The sequence below is a fragment of the Zophobas morio genome, unplaced genomic scaffold (genome assembly GCF_036711695.1).
Source record: "Zophobas morio isolate AGI-343-1 ecotype UQ-CSIRO unplaced genomic scaffold, CSIRO_AGI_Zmor_V1 ptg000011l, whole genome shotgun sequence".
NCBI lineage: Eukaryota > Metazoa > Arthropoda > Insecta > Coleoptera > Tenebrionidae > Zophobas > Zophobas morio.
The window spans coordinates 6589800-6611127 of NW_026972116.1; the positions used below are offsets into that span (position 1 = coordinate 6589800).

Consider the following 21328-nt stretch of genomic DNA (forward strand, 5'->3'; position numbering starts at 1 on the left):
TCCTGAAAGAATGTCTTGCAACGCAACAGCTCAACGGCACGAGTTAATTTATAGTTACGTTAATAATGTGTTGCATTAAACGTAACGATGCTGTTTGTGGAAGGAACAATTACTTGCATTGTACAACAAGTTCGTTACTACACTTTGATTTCTATTTTTACCAATAAAAGAGCTTACATTTTTTATTAATTAATGCGGTCTACTAATAAACAAGAATTTGAGAAATAAATTTTTGATCCATAACTTCTTCGGTTGGCAAACGTGAAAATGAAACGCACTAATTTACATTTAAAAAGAGAAATTCAAAGTTTAAGTGTCGTCCAAACAAATGGCTCCACGTCTGGTATTTTTCCTCGTTCTCTAGGCCCCAATTAAACCCGTCAATAAACCGGAAAAAATTTACAAAATGCAAATAATTCAAGCCCGGTTTTAAGAGAACGTATCCGCCGAATGCAAAATTATGTAAAAGTTACTCAATTCGTTTTCAGAACATGTCTGGTGGTGTAAGAGCACCAATTTGATAAAAATTTTACAACATGTAAACATCGAACCTATTGCAACTAATTTTGAAAAATTATCCAATCACATTACAGTGACAGAAAGAAACTTTAAATCTTTCAGCGTTACGTGCACGAGAATTTGCCAAACACACAAAATCGCTTATTATTTTTTAATCGCGTCCTTCACAAGGTAACAGTTCAGCAACCGGTAGAGGAACATCTCGGTCATCAATGACATTGCCCGATATTTTCACTAGAAACAGTGGGGGCTCATGAAGCAATTTTGCTTGTGGAGCGACTTTCAAGACACAATTCGTCTTTAAACAAACCGTCGGCGGTGCTCGATGCAGGTCAACATGCAATTGTGAGAGTGATATGGTCGTTGGGATACCTCGCGGTAATATTATTGAAGATCTATGTGTGGGGGTGTTGACACTTTTTCGCAGTCTAATTTTATTTTGTTAAATGTGATCGGATAGGACACGCAATGATCCCCAAAAGCACTGTAGTGGTACTATCGTTGTTAATAGGTAAGACTACCAATTTATTTTTGAAAATGTGTACGTGAGTTTTCTAAATAACCTTTGAAGTGTCCTCAACTCAGTTAATAATTTAAGGAAGGAAATAAAATAATCCGGAAATAAACTTGATATCACCTTAACGGAAATTGACAAAGAATTTACATTAATAATGGTTTGACAACATTTCGGCTTGATCATATTCAAATCAAATAATTATTTTTACTATTTAAACAGAAGAGAAATCGATAGGTCATAAACGTCGTGACCCATAGAATCTTAAAAAAAAAGATCCCATCAAGACACTAGCGGAAATTTAACCAATAATTAGCAGATCAGATCATGATATCGTCTTCTCACATGGTCTTTCACTTTTAGTGTTCATAATTGATGTGTGAAATAACAAATAAAAAACTATTCATTAGTGAAGATTATATCTGTAGCTGACCCGTTCATGCTGTACATTTCCAAATGCAAATAAATTCCCAACGTTTCAACGTTTCTAATAGATGATTCAAAAAGTTTTGTTTACAATGTTAATCCGATGTAATTAATGCACACGCATCGATAGTGAATTAACGGTTCGTCGAATAAATGTTTTAAATGCAATTTTATTCAACACGGGTTGCTAACTTAAAAAATAAAATTTATACAATATGCTCACGCTTCAATAAATAATTACCAAAAGCTACATGGAGTATTCACCTGTGTAATTTCACAAATAATTATCGCCCACATGGTTTGTTACAATTTTTAATACATTTGTGAATTATTTAGCAAAGCAAGTTTAACTGCCCAAAAAACATAAAACTAACAAAATCATATAAAACAAGTTTTTAAAATTATATAATAATATAAATGAAAAATGTGAATTACTGAAATAACACAACAATCAATATTAATTGCAGAAATACGTTCTAAGTGTGAATAGTCAGTAAAATTATACACCTTTAAAACTGAACAAAGATCAAGGTATTTCCTTTCGCACAACAGGTGATATTAATTACGGTGCTTCTAAAAAAGATAAATGAAGTATAAATATAAAAATAGTCACTCATCCAATTAACCCCATTATAAAAATTTCATAGCGATGCCCAAACACGTTGAATGGTGTGTGAATTGTACGTCGTTAATTGTGTCAACTTAATTCTTTGTCTACTATGTTGTCCAGTGTAAGTTGCAGCGTATAAAAATTAATTTTGTATAAAAGAACTCGCAGCAACGTTATCAAATTTTAAAAAGGCATTAATTTTCTAAAGAAGTTTGTACATAAATTTCAGTCTTTCATTTTGCATTCATTCCTGTTAAAATTTGATTAGGATTTATCAATGTAGATGCCATTTTTTTTTTATCAAAATTTTTACTTCCCGAGTGTAAGCGAAGGAAGTATTGTAATCCAGTCCGTCGGCTGACTCTACTTTTACGTTTTCTCGACCTTTCATGACCCCTAGGGTACGAAGAAATAGGTCTCTCGTTTCTTTCTGTCTGTCTGTCCGTCCGTCCGTCCGTCTGTCTGCCGTCTGTCCGGATTCTTTAGAATTACATTTTTCTCTTGTTTATCGTTTCAAAGTCTACTTGAACTTTTGTTTTAGCATTCACCTTCCGAGCGTAAACAAGGGAAATATAATAACAGGGTTTAATTTCATACTTAGAATATCAAAAAATACGTCCCCCGCTTCCATCTATCGATATTCAATTTCATTAGGCAGACAATTTTCGAAACTGAAAACTACTGGAGTGTTTGTAGTAAAATTTTAGGCGCATTTTAAAAAAGTCATGTACATATGATTACTTATTTCCATCAAAAGTTTGATGACATCATCTCAAAATTTTGCTAAATATATTCCATTTAAATGTGCAAAATAATATGTTTTTACTTGTTGAGCATAAGATAAGGAAGTATTGTACTCGAGTCCATCTGATGACTACCTACTTTCATGTTTTCTCAACATGTTATCATCTCTAGAGTACGAAAAAGTAGGTCCCCCGTTTTCATCTGTCTGTCTACCGTCTGTCCAGATTTTTTATTATGATCATCTCATAAAAAATAAAATTTACTAATTTTAAATTTTATTTGGGAAACTCGGCTAAATAACTGTAAACAATGCTGATTTTAACAATGTAATTATTTATGCATTAACGTCTTTATATTTATAAAAAACGATCTTTATTGTGTATTGAAATATTCAATAAGATACAATAAATTTCTTTTATTTTGTTATTGACGACCAATGGTAGAATTGTAAATTATAGTCTAAAATTATTTGTTGAAAGGAAGAAATATTTTAACAACCTGTCTTTGAGGTATAAATCTTTATTCTATAGTTTTGAACAACTACTTCAGACAACGTACACAATTGAACGAGATATCTATGCTTTGTTTGAAACAACAATCGAGTTTACAAATTGTAAAAACAGACTTGTTACTAATCTCTATTTTTTTAGTGTGCAACTAGAACTTTGTCGCATATCAATTTCAATATTCTCAGTAATAAAAAGCTCACTGAAAATTTCAAAACATACACTCACCGGCAAAAAAAGCGAATCACCCAAAGTTTGTATTGAAAATGGTTCCTTTCTTAAACATTTGGCTACAGTCAATATCAGTTTTGAAAAAATCACACAAAATATACTAACAGTAGGTTTTTGGTTCTTTTTTGTACATGATATGAACCTCAAATCTGAAGATGATAAGTTTTTTCCAACAATGAGATTTGCAGTTGTGACGTTTAGAGGGCATTAACAGACGGTTTGTCATTGTGATTTGATGAAAACTGTGTTTTTGTCAATTAACATGAGTATTGTGGCCATTGATGCAGCACGAGCAATTGCTCTTATTCAGGATGGTCGAAGTTAACGGTACGTTCCCAATACGTTAGGGGTATCACAAGTGAGCATTCACAGAACTGTACGACGGTTTAATGAGACTGGATCATACAGCCGAAGACCTGATTCGGGTCGTCCAAAGAAAACATCGGCTCGGGATGACCGTTTTTTAACGCTGACCGTGTTCCGTAATAGAGATACGACCGCAGTTGAGGCCAGAAATCAACTTGAAGAAACACGAGGAGTTAGTGTAAGTGAAAGAACTGTAAGAAAAAGGTTAACTGCAGCTGAATTGAGGGTCCATAGACCTGCAAGTGGCCCAGAACTTCTCCCACGACACAGAGTAGCCCGACTTGCATTTGCTCGAGAACACGTTAACTCGGATCTTGCCCAATGGGGCCAAGTACTCTTTACAGATGAGTCGCGTTTTTGTCTACGTTCTCCTGACGGCCGTCAAAGAGTATGGCGAAGAAGAGGCGAAAGGTAGGCTCAGTGCAATATTGTTTCCAGACTAAGTTTTCATGGAGGTTCAGTGATGGTCTGGGCAGGAATTTCTGCCGAGGTTCGCACGAAACTTGTAGTGGTGGATAGAGGCACAATGAATGCTGATCGATATGTAGCAAATATTCTTCAAGAGCATGTCGTACCTTTTGCTCCTTTTATTGGCGATAATTTTATTCTAATGCATGATAATGCTAGACCACATATCGCTAGAGTTGTACAAACCTACCTCGACGAATTCGGGATTTCACGTATGGAATGACCAGCACGCAGTCCCGACCTGAATCCAATTGAGCATGTGTGGGACATGTTAGGTAGACGTATCAGAGCACGTGTGCCGGCCATACAACACATAAGAGATCTTGCAAATGCGCTAGTTGAAGAATTTGACCAATTAGCCCAGGCTGAGATTAGACACCTCATAGAAGGCATGGGAAGACGTATGGCAACCCTAATGCAAGCTAGAGGCGGCAACACTCGTTATTAATGATATGTTAAGTAGTCTTTTGTTGGTTTAATGTAATGGATTTTCTGGCATTTTTTAATAAACTCGTAATTGTTGCAACTTCAGCGAAGGTCCCGTTACCTTCTCATCTCCTTTGTCGTAGATAAACTAATTTGTCTTATAAATGTGACGCACACCAGAATTTATTGAAGATTTCTACAAAAATACTAATGATTCGATTTTTTTGCCGGTGAGTGTATATTGAGCAAGTAACAAAGAATTTTTTTTTCATGAAATTCAAAGATGTCAATATAATTGAAATTACATTGTTAGAATTACTAGTGAACTAAGAAAAAAAAATCAAATCGATTCTAAAACAATACAATAAAATCGTAATAACTAAAGAAACGGAATGCCAAAGATTTTATATTAATATTATATTAAATTTATGTACCGACAGAAGTATTTAGCAATCGACAACACCACCGCGAAGCCTCTTGTAAAGTGCATTTCTTATAGGTTTTATACTTTGCCAAGTACAAATATTTGAATATCTCATGGAAAATTATGTAGTTGTAATTCCGCCTTCGTGACGTACACTATGTCAAGAATCTAGCGTCATATTGTCTACGATTCCACTGCAAATGTTAAATAAAATTTATATTTTATATTAAGAAATTAAAGCAATAATACAGATGCGCGTTTTTTGAGTTTGTACTCAAAAACTTCCTTTATTGCTCTCAAAAGAGCCACTTAATTTTTAACATTAAAGACGAACGCAAACTATATCTTTCCTCCACTTAAGAAAAAATGCCAAAAAATAAAAATGAAACAGCAAAAGCTGCACAGCTCAAATAAAATTACCAAAATTTCGTACAAGACACCACCGAAGTTTTCTCGGTACAATACTTCCAATTTTGCAGATCTTTTATAAGCCATCAACAGGAAAACAGGACGTGCTATGTACACTACAACTTCATTAATCATGCAAATGGGACATTAAACTGTACTGCGTAATGAAAGTGCATTAGGAAAACTAGTACAGTTTTTACCTTTGGTCTTTGATGTACAAAAAAAACAAAAATTTACAATACAATTAAATTTAGTTACAAGGCTTTCGCAATCAGATACCCTCTATGTATACTCAATTATTCGATTACCAGAATTGTGCTTGTTTGAAAAAGTTTCCAGGAACATGAAAGACACGGTAATTACCCAAAAAGTACGACAATGGAGCGAGAAAACGTGAGCTAAATTGCTTAACAACTTTATTTAGCAGACAGATTTGAATAGTGTCAGCAAAAAGGAACAATCTCTGTGAAATTACCCCACTTAACAACTAACAATAGCACTGATTGATATTAAATTATACCCCTCTGGACCGCGAATACAAATGTTGCAAAATAAAAAATACTAGATGCTAGATTTATGTAAATTATAAGTCAACGGTTTGACAAACATAAGTTACGCAGATCGAAAAATTGCAAAACACCATTCATTAAAATTATTAATTTCGGACAAAAAAATTTCAAATTCTCGACAACAGGTTTTTGATTTATCCCACGCGCTATTTTGCTCGACAGTCCAAGGCAAAAGGTGCTTTCATTATGATGACAACAATGGATAATTAGGATTAGTTCATTAACACCCTTGTACCCCTTTAGGCCTCCGATATAGTGAAAAAGAATCACGACGAAAATGCGCTATTAAATCATGTATCAATGACATTAAAAAAAAATAAAATAAAATAAAAAAAGCGCTCTCACTTTCAAACGTGATATTCTGATATTTATCTAAGAACCAATGCGTCACCTACATATGTGCACCTACACATTACTATTACAAACACTTTTAGAACGACCGTGAATATTTTCCAATTTAATGTTATCGAAAAAAGTTATTCTTAAAAAAATACATTTTCTAACTATAGTATGAGATGATATAGTAATATCGATGGTAATACTGTTGCCGCTAGTATATTTAAAACGCAGTTTGGTGTGTATAATTAAAACAAACTAATTGAGTTACTAACTAGAAAATCAAATTCTAATGGGAACATTTTCATTTAATAGCTTATGCTTATTACCTGTGAGTTTTAAATTGGATCAAGCGCTGAACGAGATTGGATTTGAAATTATAATAAAGTTTAATAGTAATTATTCGAAACCGCTATATTTACACATGTTGAACCGAGTCCAAATCCACGTTTAAGCAAACTCTAACAGCAGTAATGAACTTACTACTACATTTAAATAATTAAATTAACAATATAGCCCGCGATCTAAAACAATTAAAATTTACTGAAACAACACTTAAATTCGCAAAACTGGCAACTAGACTTGATTCTACTGTGTGCTGCAACCGAAGTGGCGACACCCTTCGTATGCACTATGTTTATATGATTTCTCTTACTTCTGCAACTAGTTAATTACATCTTAAGTTCAACGCGTTTGTGGGAACTGTTAATAGTATATAGTGGTATTTCATATAATCCCGTAGACAATCAGTCTATAGGAAAGGTAATTTGGAAATCACACTTGTTATCTTTAAAAGAGAAAATTTTTTGAATGTACATTTTGAAAGCAATCAAACACATTTTCGTAACTTTCTAATACCGTTGGTAGTCGACGGAGTAAACAATGAATGCATATTCTTCCTTGAAAATTAGGCACACCAACTACTCAATCAAATATGTAAACGTTAGTCTAATACAATGATCACATTTTTGCCATTAAAATTGTGTGTAATGTTCCAGGCTGTCTATGGTCTGTCTGTTGACGATTTGTTAGATACGTAAAGTCCGAACCATCGGCCTATAAAATTTTGGGTGTGTAAGACTACCTAAACTAACTAAAATTTGTTTGTTCATCCCCACCAACAGTATGGTGAAACAAAAGTTTTCTAAGTTAATCCTATCAAAATTTTATAAAAAAATTATACTTATTTTTTTTGTTTATTAATTCGTCTTAATTTTTTATCTTTGCCACAGATTTTTGGGAAAAAAATAAAAATTATGCAAAAAAAAAACTAAAATGAGAATTTAGGGAATGATAATAATCCAAATGTTCTGAAATCTTGCGAACGCTTTAGTATTATCCCGATCAAAAACATGATGATGCCATTTCAAAATTTGGCTATAAATGTGCAAAATATAAAAATACCATATTTATTTATACTTGTGATTTGTCAATGCACCCACATATTTAATCACGTGTGTGCAAATTTTTGGAAAAAACTGAAAATTCTGTAATAAAATTTTATAATTTATCTTGGAAACTATTACAACATTTCGTTGAAAGTTAGGATATGCTTTCAGATTATCATCAACCAAAATTGATCTTTTTCTAACAAAAATTTTGATGACATCATCTTCAAAATTTTTTAAATACATCCTGTTTAAAATGTACAAAACAATACACATGTGATTTATTGATTTACCCATATTTTTTTATAAAAATTTCTCGTCAAAAATCTGTTTGAGAAAAAACAGACATGAATCGGGTTATGGTTTTGAGGGCGAGGGACTATCATCTACACTCCAGACTACATTAAGTTTAATTGTAATATACACTATTACTGTAACCTGTAACTATAGTGTACATAAATCGTCTTATACTTTTCCCATATTATCAGAATATTCGAAACTAGCTAAAGTGGAAAGTTCAGGCTCTATAAACTCCATACATTTTGAAAAATCTGGTACGAAGTAATACTTAAAATTTTAAATATAAACATCTAAAAAGATTTTTGCATCCAACTTCCCTTACCTCGCAGAATATAAGAAAATTCTGTGAAAATAATTAGACAAACTTTCGATAAACTAAAACGAACACTGGAAAATAAATTTCAATGAAATTAAAAAGCAATTTTTGTTATATTCATAACATAGATGAAAACATTGTCGCATTCAATGTTTATTAAAATAAAAAATTTAAATCTAACTCATGCGGTATTTATGAACACATTTGGGACAAGACCACTAAATAACTTTTTGGAATAACACCAACTTTTCGGTAAATAACAGACAACTGCAGTTGCAATGCATCAAACTATACGTAATTACTTAACAAATTTCTTAGAATTTCACAACAATTTTTTGAATCGTTTCTAAAAAAATCGATGAAATAAATCCGTTTGTATTTCGTTTTCTTTTCTGATTATACTATGTAGGCAATTTTAAAAAATTTAAGATTACTACTTTACCATTATTTATCAATGTAAATCAACGTTGGTATCTCACGAAGATTTTAAAAGTTCATTACAGTTTTAAATATATTGCAAAATTTGATCCTGCATTTTTTTCTTTTTAGGACACCTGCTGTACGTTAATATAAAAATAAGAATGATTATTATCATTAACAGATAAAACAGCATGATATACTTTGTTTCAAGTAACATTGTAGTAATAAAATTTCGTGATTCGACGTCATTTTTTATGGCAACAAATATATTTGTTTTTGATACGTGCAGTGTTAACACTATGTTCATAGAATTATATACAGAAAATTTAAATGTTGTTTTCATAACTTCATTCTTTAACAATCTTTAAATAATATTCTCTACAGACGATTCTAAAAATTACACATTTTTCCAAAGCACAAACAAGATAACATTTTTTACTAATTTTTTTTTAATTTTCCCAGGGAGGGACAAATAAATAAATTTTAATCAATTAATAATGAACTTATGACGGTGTCCTATTAGTTAAATTTTCATTGTCCGATATGTAGATTCACGACAAATTATAAAATTTCATCCTAGAAATTTTATTTTGGCGGAACACGTATACATACGCTTAAAATATGGGTACACTATTAAATTAAATGTAAAAGAATGTCACGCTATAAATTTTAAGTGAGTTTGAGCCAACAAAATTGCGAGATGACCTCAGCAGTTCGGATATTCCAATTATAAATTCTCATGAGAATGTTGGGCACCTCCGAAACTTTAAAAAGAAATAACTATTCAAATTATGACGTCTGATAATATTTGATTGTTAAATAATCTTATTTTTGACGGTTTTACAAGGTAGGCAATGACCATCAGCAGGAACTGCCACATAAATAAGCTTGCCTACTAAAACTATATCATCTTTCCTTTGATTTATAGTCGGAAATTAAATGTAGGTACATACAGAAAACTTTTAAAATTTAATTTCTTACATTACCAAAATTTTAAATATCCATTGTGAGCTTGAGATATAGCAATGTTATCGACAGCAAGTAATTAGGAAAAACGTGTTTGTGTAGATTATAACTGATTTGCTTTTGTTTAATTGTAACTTTGTAGCCGACATTATCTTAAAAATTGGGTGCACAGGTCTAAATTCAAAAAGCTATAGTTTGCGTATACAGAAAACCGAGGTAACCTATCGAAACAAGAAAAAAATACTTTCCATTTTAGCTAACCTTTCATCTCTCTGAAACATTCTATTTCTAGGAATTTTCAACCAACTGGTGTAGAGCTACTGACTAACAAAAATAAACAAAATCGAAATAACATCTTATAATCACGGTAAATAAATAATTTTACTTTGTATCTAACAGTAGTTGCATATATATAATAATTTCTACTAGATTTATTTATCATTCGTGCTCTCAATCTATGTGTAATTTTAACAAATTTACTCCAATACTTTTGCAATTAATCAGCAAAGGATAACACCTTGAATTTAACCTTGCATGAAATAAACCGTTGCATTTCTCCGACAAATAATTTTGCAGCCGGACTTTGTAAATCCGCAAGCGAGCACGAAAGAAATAAAATCGGAGGCAAACACAAAAGGAAACGAACATAGTTGAAAAACACTTTAAGTGGAAAACACAGCTTAATAATCAAAAGTAATCCCGATGACGGTAACACTGATACATCCGTCAGATGCAGATGGAAACACGAATGCAATTCTCTAAATCCTGCGAACATGACTTGCGGCGATTTCAAAATACACAGATTCAGTGCAAACAGGTAAATAACGTTCAAATAAACATAAATAGTTGGGCTCGACCGCACGATTCTCGGATGAACGGACAATAAATTAAACTGGATCTAGTGAAAAAGTAAATTTACCACAGAAATGCGAAATTATTTGATGTGGCCAACGCACGTGAAATAATTCAGCAACACCAATTAATTTTTTAGACGAATTAACTACTCATAAAAATAACAGCTGGTTAACCTAAAACATTTCAAAAGTGGATTGTAAGCAGTTCAACTAGACTCACAAGCATTTATTTTAATAAATTGTTCAACGGATTAGCCTTCACCTGATTATCCGGTACGATAGCGTTATCTTGAATATTTTAAAATCAGTATACATAACTAGGGAAGGATGAAAATGCTTGTGTCAAACTAAATATGTACTTTCATTTTGAAACCGAAGGAAGAAATGTCGTAACAAGTAAATTCATAGTATGTAAATTTGTTTTTATTAAGTATGTAACGTAACAATGTCTTATCAATTAAGTCCTGAATATAATTACTGTCGAAAACATAATGCATTCTACGTGTTACATAGTACGAAACAATACAGTGCGTACTCAAAACACCACAATGAGCTGCTATTTTCTCACAATTACTTAATTAGAAACTATTTATTGTTTATTATTAAAAAATCCCTACAGGAATTGTAAAGAATAATTGTAGCTTGTCACGTCAGGTTCTCTTCGTTTTTTTTATGCAGATATTTACTTGAAATTATAATATGTTCGTTTTACTTATACCCCAAAGATTTAATCAACTTCTTGCGTCAATGGGGTACTGTCATTTTCAACCACAATTGATAAATTTATGACAATACTAGACTAATCTCGTTACTCGATTTCGCATCAATACATATTGAAAATGAAAAATCCGACTCTAACCAGCAGGTACCAAAGAGTAGTATTCGAACCATAAATCTTGTCGATTACTCATCTTCCGTCCCATCGTAACGAGAGTATTATCAACGATAAACTTTTATGGTGTAGAAGTAAAACGAGCAGAGCCGAATAAATGTGTTAGTCATTATATAAAACCTTCGTTCGTTATCGTAGCAACAACGTTTTCACACATCCCTTTGAATAAGACCATAAGGTAGAAGCATTCCGCCTCTAATTGCTAATTAACGTATCCAGGCACAAAGTTTAACATTCGGAATTGCAGAGCAGTATGCAAAGTGCACTTCATTTTAGAATACGATAAATTTCCACCCCAAGAGCGTAACATTCAATATACAACTCTTTGAAACTAATTTCATTATTAACTATAAAATTTCAAAAGTTTGTAAAGAAGCATTCCTTCGTAATTTATCCTCCCATCCAGTTCCTTGTTAAAATGTTATTAGTTTAAAAGTCACACTTCGTTCAGTTTTAAATGAATATTCATATACAAAGCAACTACTTCCGAGATATTTGCTAACGCAGAATCATAAATTTTATAACGCGAATATTGATTACCTAATTTCAAGACATCAACCTATCATTTACTACTTCTAGTCCAGTTTATAGATACTGGTCTTCCAAATTTCACTTACTTAATGATATGAAAAATATTCAAATGTTCCTGCAGCTCGATTAAGAAAACAGATCGTTTATGTAATATCTTATACTTGTAAAATGATAAAATTAAAAGCTCCTGACAACGTTGAATGTTTAGTAACAGCCATTTAATTATTTTATTTCAGACCACTCTGTTATGAGTGTTATATTTAAATTAGTATATTTGAACTAAAAATGTAACCACTGTAAATCTCCCAATGTTGCAATGTAGAAAAATTGCATTATATAAAGCTCCTTGTTTCGCCGAGTTGAACAAAATATTTGAGTATTATTACAACCGTTAATTAGCAGTTCTGATGTCCTGACATATTACGAAGTGTGAACAAAAACAGTGATGCATAAATATCGTTACACAATTTTCGGCCATGAATATTTCGACTCTTGTTTAGCCACAACCCCACACTAATTCTGTAATAAAATTAGTCGCTACAAAAAGTTTTATTTCCATGTTGAAGACACAAAATCAATATCCACCAACTCTCGCATCCAATTTGCAGTTTGTAATAGAATTTAAACAATGTGGTTTTGTGACAGTTAGTAATTTACTCTGATTTGAAGAACTCTAAATTGAGATTTGCCAAACCAGCATAAATAATCAGCAGAACTTTTAATTTCCTCTTTTTTAATCAGCGTAAACCGTTACTTAATTAATAACATAACACAATCCCATCACGCACTCACTTTTAACCATCTGCGTTCCACGTCTTGGAACTGTGTCAACATTTTGCTTTCTAAAACGGTCATTTCTGGGCGTCCCGGACATACAAAATTTATATTATTTATTTTGGCTAATGATCAGATGAAATTTTGCAAGTAACTTTTGCTGTTTCACAAATTTTGATCATGCTTATTTCCGCTTTTTTTTCTCTTTTCAACATTTGGTACAGTCACCTGTTGACCACTAACAAGGTCACGGCAAAAAACGGTCACTATCCACCAGTCTACCACTCATTAACTAAATCCTGTTAATTTAGTAACGCGCTCCAAGGTTGGTTACAAAATCAAGCTCTCGCATTCGAAAAGGAAGCAAACTCAACCGTCGCTTTTTTGATCGACTAATGAACGAGTTTAAATTATAGGAAAACGAAAAACGCCACACGAAGTCTTATTCTTTGTTTACGTGATACACTTTCACCAACATATCGGTCGTCCTTCACAGTTCATGATTCTCGTGATGACTTTTAGATTGTCGTGATTTGATAATGTTCGCAGTGCACGATGGAATGCATTCTGATCAATAAACGTCCGGAAACGTTCACAATTTCTTAATTTATGGAATGCTTAATAGCGATTTGAACGTGAAAATTGACCAAATTATCTCATTATTTTTGAATTGCTTAACGTGACTACAATGAAACAACAATCGTTAAATTATACAAAAATTAAAAGAACAGATATAATAATGTTGTAAAACACTGACTTGACCCAGTTCCAAGTTTTGGGAAACTTCAAGGTTCACTTGTATGACATTTTATGGTACAACGAAAGTTGACAGTTATTCGTTTCGAACAAAAATTTTCATTTCTCACACAAACCGAAATATGCAATGAAGCATAAAGAAGGAAATTTGCTTTCACTAAGATGTATATCAACATTCTGTAGACCTGCTATGTGTACGCGAAACAGAGAGAAAGGAAGTCTTGAAATTTACATACATGTACTCTCAGAATATACACACTCTCGGTACTTATCTAGATTCAGTGATGTAATAAACTGTATTAAATTGAGTAACTGTGTTGCAGCATTCCCTGATATACTTTACGGAATTACAACCATTCATCATGACAAACCAGAAGATTCACGAATATCCAAAATGGCCACGAAGATGACGGAAGCAGGTAGTAGCGAAGTGCCATCAACCGTATTCCCAGAGCGCCACAAGAGACTTCTTCCGTATATAAACTACTACTTAGGTCATAATAACGGAAATCCTTCACGTGAAAAATTTACGCCATTTTTGGACAGTAACGCTTTACCAGGACCCTTTATTCCGATTGTTAAAACTACTCCCAAAAATATAGGATATGGACCAGAACCACCTGTCACTGAAAAAAGTCCTAACTATGCTGAAATTTACGAAACGTTATCGCAACTCAAACAATCCCAAGATGCAATGAGACATAACTTTAATCAACTCTATAGGAAACCTCCAATGAGCTACGTACCAATACATTACTACGAAGACGATTCTTATAGTAGTATACCATCACCGCATAAAACTATTATCGAAACATATACACCAACAAATATAGATATTGAACTTGACGATCGAAAAAAGTACCAACCAATTACAAACATGGAATATAAAATTTATCGCCAAAAACCACAAATTGTAGATTCATACGTGGTGGATAAGCCAGATGAAAGCTATGGCCAACCAACAAAACCATATTTTGGTGAAAAACTGATCGTTCCCAAACCAATTGTCGTCTATGAACAAAAACAAGAATATACACAAAACGAAAAACCCGTGACCTACATAGAAACAACACCAAAACCACAAGTCAACACGATCATTGATGAAAAGTACATTGCTCAAAAATTTGTTCCAATTGAAACTACTCATGCGGAAATTTATCCGAAGGAACCAGTAACTGTACAAAAATTTATTCCTGTTGAAACCACACAAGAAGCTACATATCCAAACGAACCCGAACAATATGTCAGTGAAAGACCTGCATATGTTCAACAGTATTTTTCGTCTGCGACTCCTAACGTTCCTACTGAAAATACAAACATTTTGGCAAAACTTTTAAAACAACTTCAAAACTCCAACACTCTGCCACAAACACTAACACCTCAAAATATAGACAACAGTATTCGAACACTCGTTAAGATTTTAAACGGCTTACGAAAACAACAAAGGCTTAAAACTAAGCCGAACGTTGTAGTAGAAGAAGATTCTCAAGAAGAAGTACGTGAAAGTGAAGAGGTTGTTGAAAAACCGTTGGCTGAAAAAACATTTGCTGAAAAAACGATTTTTACTCCTGGATCGTTTACTCAAGCTTTTCCTGCCAATACTATAGATGGAGGAACACCAGGAAGACCTGGAATTGATTATCCAGCATTGTCTTCCATACCACAAACAGATTTCAACTGTAAGAAACAGCGATATAAAGGGTTCTTCGGGGATCCGCACACAAACTGTCAAGTAAGTTTAATAAAATTTAAATTAAAACGGTGAGGATAAAACAACAATGTGCAATAAAATATTTGTATGCCATGATAAGCAAAAAGCTTTATTAAACAAACTAATATACGAACAAAAAACGTCCTCGAATTAAGGACGTTTTTTGTGGTCGCACTTTTAAAACTTCCTCATTAGACCGGGTGTGTTGCTATGGTAGTGATCTAACTTTTTTTTCTCGGTAGAACCAATGTTACTTTTTTAATGTTGGACTTTACAGTGTTAACTACGGTTGTAGAATAGATAGGTTCATACACTAGCATATATCCGTGTTTCCCCGCCGATCGCATCGCCTTGTTTCAGAGGACCAAAGGAACCAAGATCCGACTCCGATCAAATGTCATTTAAAAATTTTGTATTGTTAATCGCCAATTACAAAACACTGTAAACGAACGTCGTCAAAGCAATTATGTAAAATGATTTCCGTACTACACGGTAGAGGCGCTAAATGTACGTTTACTTTCCATGGATATACAGCCTGTTATTGAAAGGTACGTACAAAATAAAATCGGCAATTGGTCTCGAGGTATGGGTGCTAAAAGTTAAAAAAAGTTCAGGTAAAAGTGTTCTCCTTTTAGAGATAAAAATTATTAAAATTTATGTCCAAATTCGTTGTATGCCTCTGATAAAAAGATCATCTTTCGTTTCTATAGCAACATTTAGTCTTGACAAAAGTTTTATTGTTACAGTTGCTAGGATTTACTAAAATAAATTAATTTTACCTATTTATCCTTCAGTAGCGTCTAAAAAGATTGGATAAGGGTTAATTTTCCCCTTAAAATTTTGATAAGACAAAGTAAGTTTTTCCGACTTCTTAGACTTCGCGAAGAACTGTCCATTTTGTTGTACGTACCTTTCAATAACACCCTGTATATAGGGATCAGCAAAAAGCGTCGGCATCCCAAACCGCAGTGTACAAACTTATTTATTCTACGACCGTGGTTTCAACATTTAAAAATTGTGGCAGGTTGTCAAAAAAAAAACTCGGCTTTACTACAATTGGTGTGTGAAATTACCATGGCTTAGTACCATATGATAAAAAAAAACTCGTCTAGTAGACCGTGCAAATTATATTTAAAATAATGATGTTTGCATTGCAGCTATTTGACATTTTATTTGACAATTATTTGATCGTAACTATCAAACTAAACAAGGAACGTGTTGGTCTTGCCAACATCATTGTTTTAAAAATAAATTGCACGGTCTACTAAAGAGAGTGTTTTTTTTCCCAATCATATGGTAGTTAGTTTTATAAATTGCAACAAATTGGATAGCATATTTCAAATTTCCAGTAAATTTTTCGAACAAAATTCCCAAATCTGGTTTGAGGAATATAAAAAAATTTGTCTCATATGATTATTTTTGTCATCGTGTTTATGCACAAAGATCTTACAGCATTTGGTGTTGTTTGTTTTGTCACCATTACGTAAAAAACTAACATGTCGAATCTTTTAGTTTTAAGAACAAATCTTAAATTATTTTTATTCATGGCTACATTTAAAAATGTGTGGTTCTTAATGTTGGAAACTTTAATAATGAGATGGACAATACTAAAAGTTGGCTAAATGCCCTTCAATAACAATATGGAACCTTTCTAGGATCGGGTGATGCTATCCCCTTTGTCAATAACCATTTTAGAAACAATTTTTAATTTTCCTTTAACAAATCAATTCATTTTTATCCATCCATAAGATTTCTTGACATATGGACAAAAATGAAAAATAAGACAGTCGGTATTTACACGTGTGTTTTGTAATATCCCTTATTTAAGGACGTTCCAAAGCATTAAAAATACTATTATTACTTTATAAATAGTATCTACATCAGAAATACACTGTACAATACAAGATCTATAAAAACGTGTTCGGGAACATCATAAAATTAATGATACAGTGCAAGAATCGCCCTTTTGTATCAAACGGGACGAATTTTAATTAGTAAAGATGATTAATACTTCCGCTGTATAATATATAAAATTTATAGATTAGATAATACAATTTTCTAACAAATTTGACCTTTTTTTGGACCTATATTGTAATAATGCCATTCTATATCAGAAAAAAAGAAAAGAAAAATGGGTAAGTAGTCGTATTTAATAAAAAGTCTATTAATTTCTACGATACCGGAAATGCTGCAATTAATTTTATAATATGGCTTGTACTTTTTGTTATAGAACTCTATATTACATAAGTAATTTCCTATATATGTAGATATATACATAAAACGGTTAATCTTTGAACACGGTTACAATGCTTACGAAATTCGAACTCTCAAAAAAATTCACAGAAAATGTAAGCTCTACCTTAACAAAGTCGAACACGATTTCGTTAGCTTTTTTTAATTAAATTTATTCCACATTATGTACCAACGTTTTTTAAAATGTTGCAAAATGTTCCTACAAAAAAACGTTTGTTATTCCAAGGTCTTTAAAAAATTGTTAATTTCTTTATATACCTTTGAATAATGATTCGTAACGGTTGTAAAGTGCTGTCATATTTAATTTAATAAATCCATCTTAATTTGCCAAACTTCTTTTCACTCGTAACTTCTAATTTTCAGTTTCGAAAATATGTATTTGACTAAATGAATCACATCGAAAACTAGTTCTTATTGAACTTGTCCTTTAAATTTGCCCCCCTTTATTTTTTGTTGGCATTTCACTACTCGCTGTGCACAAACCGTGTATTATTCACCTAACAAAAACTCATTTCACCCACAACAAATCCCAACTCGTAACAAATTGCAGGTGTGGCATTATTGTGACTTAAATGGAGGTCAAGCATCATTTTTGTGCCCTAACGGCACAATATTTAGCCAAGTAGCGCTGACTTGTGATTGGTGGTATAACGTAAAATGTTCATCAACAGCACAGCTATACGTACTTAATGAACGACTTTATAAGTACATTCTTCCCCTGGCACCTAAATTTCCGGAAGATTATAGCGGTCCTCTGGTGGACAGGTAAATATTAAAAATGATCTGAGATTTGCTTTTATGGAGAATGATTCAGGTACCTTGCACTCAAATTTCAAGAAATGGAAGAAAAAATGAAAAAACAAAAGAAAAAGGAAGAGAAAAGCGAAGAAGATAAGGATGATTCTGATCAGTTGCAAGATATTCAAAATGAGAGAGCCAAATCTTCGGAAGAAAGTTAGATCACCAACAATACACGACGCCGCAGCCACGTATCATCTGTACTTCTGTGATTTTTACTTATACACAAAAATTTAGTTTGGTTTTATTAATTAGGTGTCTACGGTAGTTGGGTACATTTTTCATCAAATTTTTGTATATAATGTTTAAATCAGAAGAACTGAAATTGTTGTGTCGTTGCAATGAATGTGCCAATTTGGTTAAGTTACGGTCCAAAACAACACTTAATTTTCAAACTCAGTTGTAATAAAAATCGCATCTGGTTATGTTGAATATTGCAATTTTTTTTATTAATGCGAAAATACTTCTGTGACAAACTAAGATATGCATGCCACCAGTTAGTAGGAACAAAATTGGCGTCAAATTAAGTTTTTAAGTACATATATCATACACATTAAAACAGTATTAAGGAGGCAATTAGTTTAAAATTCCACTAATTATTTTACTGCAATAGCTGTGTGAACTTTTTATTAACAAATTGGTAATTTTTTGTTAATTAAAATTTACTTTACTATGGAAATGATTTAAGCGGCATAGATATAATGCAAACCATTATGTTGTTAATTAAGTTTAACTTGCGTAAAGTTGGTTAAGCTGCCATAGGTAGTATAGAAGATAAATTTTAATAGTATTAATTTATTGTTAAATGAGGAGGTTGTTGATTATTTCTAGTCATTCATCACAACTTATCCCCAGTATTGGGAATTATTTATTTAAGAGAAAAGTATTTTTGAAGAAACGTTAAAGCAATGTATAGATTTATTTTTATAATTCCCTAGTGTTAAATGTATCTGCCTAGGCAATATACCTATTTGTTATTACTATATCGCTGAACACACGTTATTTCTGGTGTTTAATAAAATGTTTATTTCATTATGCATGTTTATGTTTTTTCTTTTTTTTTTAATTTACCACACATGTCTAGTAAATTAAAACTTTACTAAATCAATTGGGTTTCCACTTTTTACACTGGAAATGGCGATCAAAGTTGAAAAAAATTAAACCAACTGTATAACAACTGTAAACCACTGAAAAGAACTTACCTTTTTGGATACCAGCAGCTGGGCTAACACTACTTCTATATCAGTTTTGAGTTTGTCCAACTGGGTCATTTCTGAATCAGTCTGTAATAAAAACATATGAACTAATGTTTAACAAAAATAATAAAATACCTACCAATTTATACAAATAAGTGGCTTTATGACCTGCATGATTTTCAATGAAGCAATATGAACAAAACGTAGCATAACATTCTTCACAATGAATATTAACAAATTGTTCACTGTGTTCAGCACATTTATCAAAAACCAGAGACAACTGAACCTTCTCATAATCATCGTCACTCTCTTCTGAATTTGCTGTAAAGATACTGTAAGTTTTCAACATGAATTGCACATAAAACTATTACCTTCTGCTTCAAAATCCAATTCATCAATGTTATCACTGCCTAGATGTCTCATCTGTTGTCTATTTCCCAAGGTAACGCCTGTAGACACCCAAGTCATCGGCTTCTTACTTGTACTATTTTTGACCCACACTAACTGTCCAATAAGTGCAAAATGAGGTTGAAACAAGTCTGACAATGACTCTATCTGTGATCTGAAGACTGAGAATTTTTCCTTACAGATGGGGCACATCATAGTATTGCTCAAACACATTCTCTTAATGCAGTCTTCACAGACTGTGTGTTTGCAATTCAAAATAAGGGGGATCTTCGTAACGTTGGCCCTTTCTACAAATCATGTATTACTACATTTGAAACCTTGTTAACTCTACCTGACTTACTAATGCAGTCGTACTGTATCTTGCAGCGGGGGCACTTGTCGTATGTCATGTCTTTGGACGCATTGTAGATGTTAACAGGCAGCCCATTGGGGCCACTGCCAGTAGTTCCATCGCTGGTACAAGAAGCTAACGAGCTTGTTGACATTTTGGATTGATTTGCGGGTTGTTCCCTTTGCTATAATAACAGTCGAAATTTTAAGATTTCTCACACACAACTTCAAGAATCGTTTTCAGTTTAAATTCCAAAAAAAACAAACTACAATGTTATGTTCATCATGCGCCGCATTGCCGGATAATTTTCTGACGATAAACAAACGTGACGCATGTGCACACACTTCACACTGCCGTGCCGTGCATTGCCATTGATTGATCGAGTTGAAACGCGGTAATTTTAAATTAATTGGTGGTTGTGCAGAGACATGCAGTGTCTCGACCAGAAACAGAAAGGGAGCTTTTATTTTATGAAAACCTAACTGAAAGTAAAAATACTGGATTATATGCATCTATGTTTTAACGCTTTTCGTAATCTGAGTTAAATTAATCAATAATAATTAAAAGTGAAAAATATTTTCTTGTCTGTTTGTCAGTGAGATCAGTTTTAATAAATAGTTTTTTCTTAACTATATCCAAAAATTAAGAAAAATAATAGGATTTTATTAAGTTGGAAATTCTGGTTCTAAATCTGCAATCAGTTTTTTTTTCTGGCACATTATCTAGATAGTAGACACAAATATAATACACTGCCAGACAAAAGATCCCGGACTCTTGAATATTTGTAACTTTACGCTAATGTTTAGTATATAACATTTTGATTTTTTTCTGTTTTCGTATGTTTTATAATAAAGTTATGTTTTCTGTTAATGAATACATTAATGTTT

At 32.5% G+C, this 21328-nt stretch overlaps 2 protein-coding genes across 2 annotated transcripts in view; one reads left to right on the top strand and one right to left on the bottom strand.

The window, feature by feature from the left end:
* Qin (qin) overlaps window positions 1-20770 on the bottom strand; it is a 32911-nt gene extending 12141 nt beyond the window's left edge. The window contains exons 1-4 of the mRNA XM_064052835.1: window positions 20451-20770; window positions 20074-20397; window positions 19842-20023; window positions 19709-19789 (exon numbers count right to left, since the gene is read on the bottom strand). Coding sequence (XP_063908905.1) covers window positions 19709-19789; window positions 19842-20023; window positions 20074-20397; window positions 20451-20595 — 732 coding nt within the window. The 5' untranslated portion in view covers window positions 20596-20770. The remainder of the gene's footprint in view (window positions 1-19708; window positions 19790-19841; window positions 20024-20073; window positions 20398-20450) is intronic.
* On the top strand, window positions 803-19541 carry LOC135126724 (uncharacterized). Its single transcript, XM_064052831.1, has 4 exons — window positions 803-1030; window positions 14068-15476; window positions 18259-18473; window positions 18523-19541. Exons 1-4 carry the CDS (start codon window positions 988-990, stop codon window positions 18665-18667), a joined length of 1812 nt encoding a protein of 603 aa, XP_063908901.1. The 5' UTR covers window positions 803-987; the 3' UTR covers window positions 18668-19541.
* Window positions 20771-21328: the final 558 nt, after the last annotated feature.

Coding starts and splice junctions, on each gene's coding strand:
- LOC135126724 (XM_064052831.1), top strand. CDS start 988: ATGATCCCCAAAAGCACTGTAGTGGTACTATCGTTGTTAATAG. Junction 15,477..18,258: donor ATCCGCACACAAACTGTCAA/GTAAGTTTAATA, acceptor AACAAATTGCAG/GTGTGGCATTATTGTGACTT. Junction 18,474..18,522: donor AGCGGTCCTCTGGTGGACAG/GTAAATATTAAA, acceptor AGAATGATTCAG/GTACCTTGCACTCAAATTTC.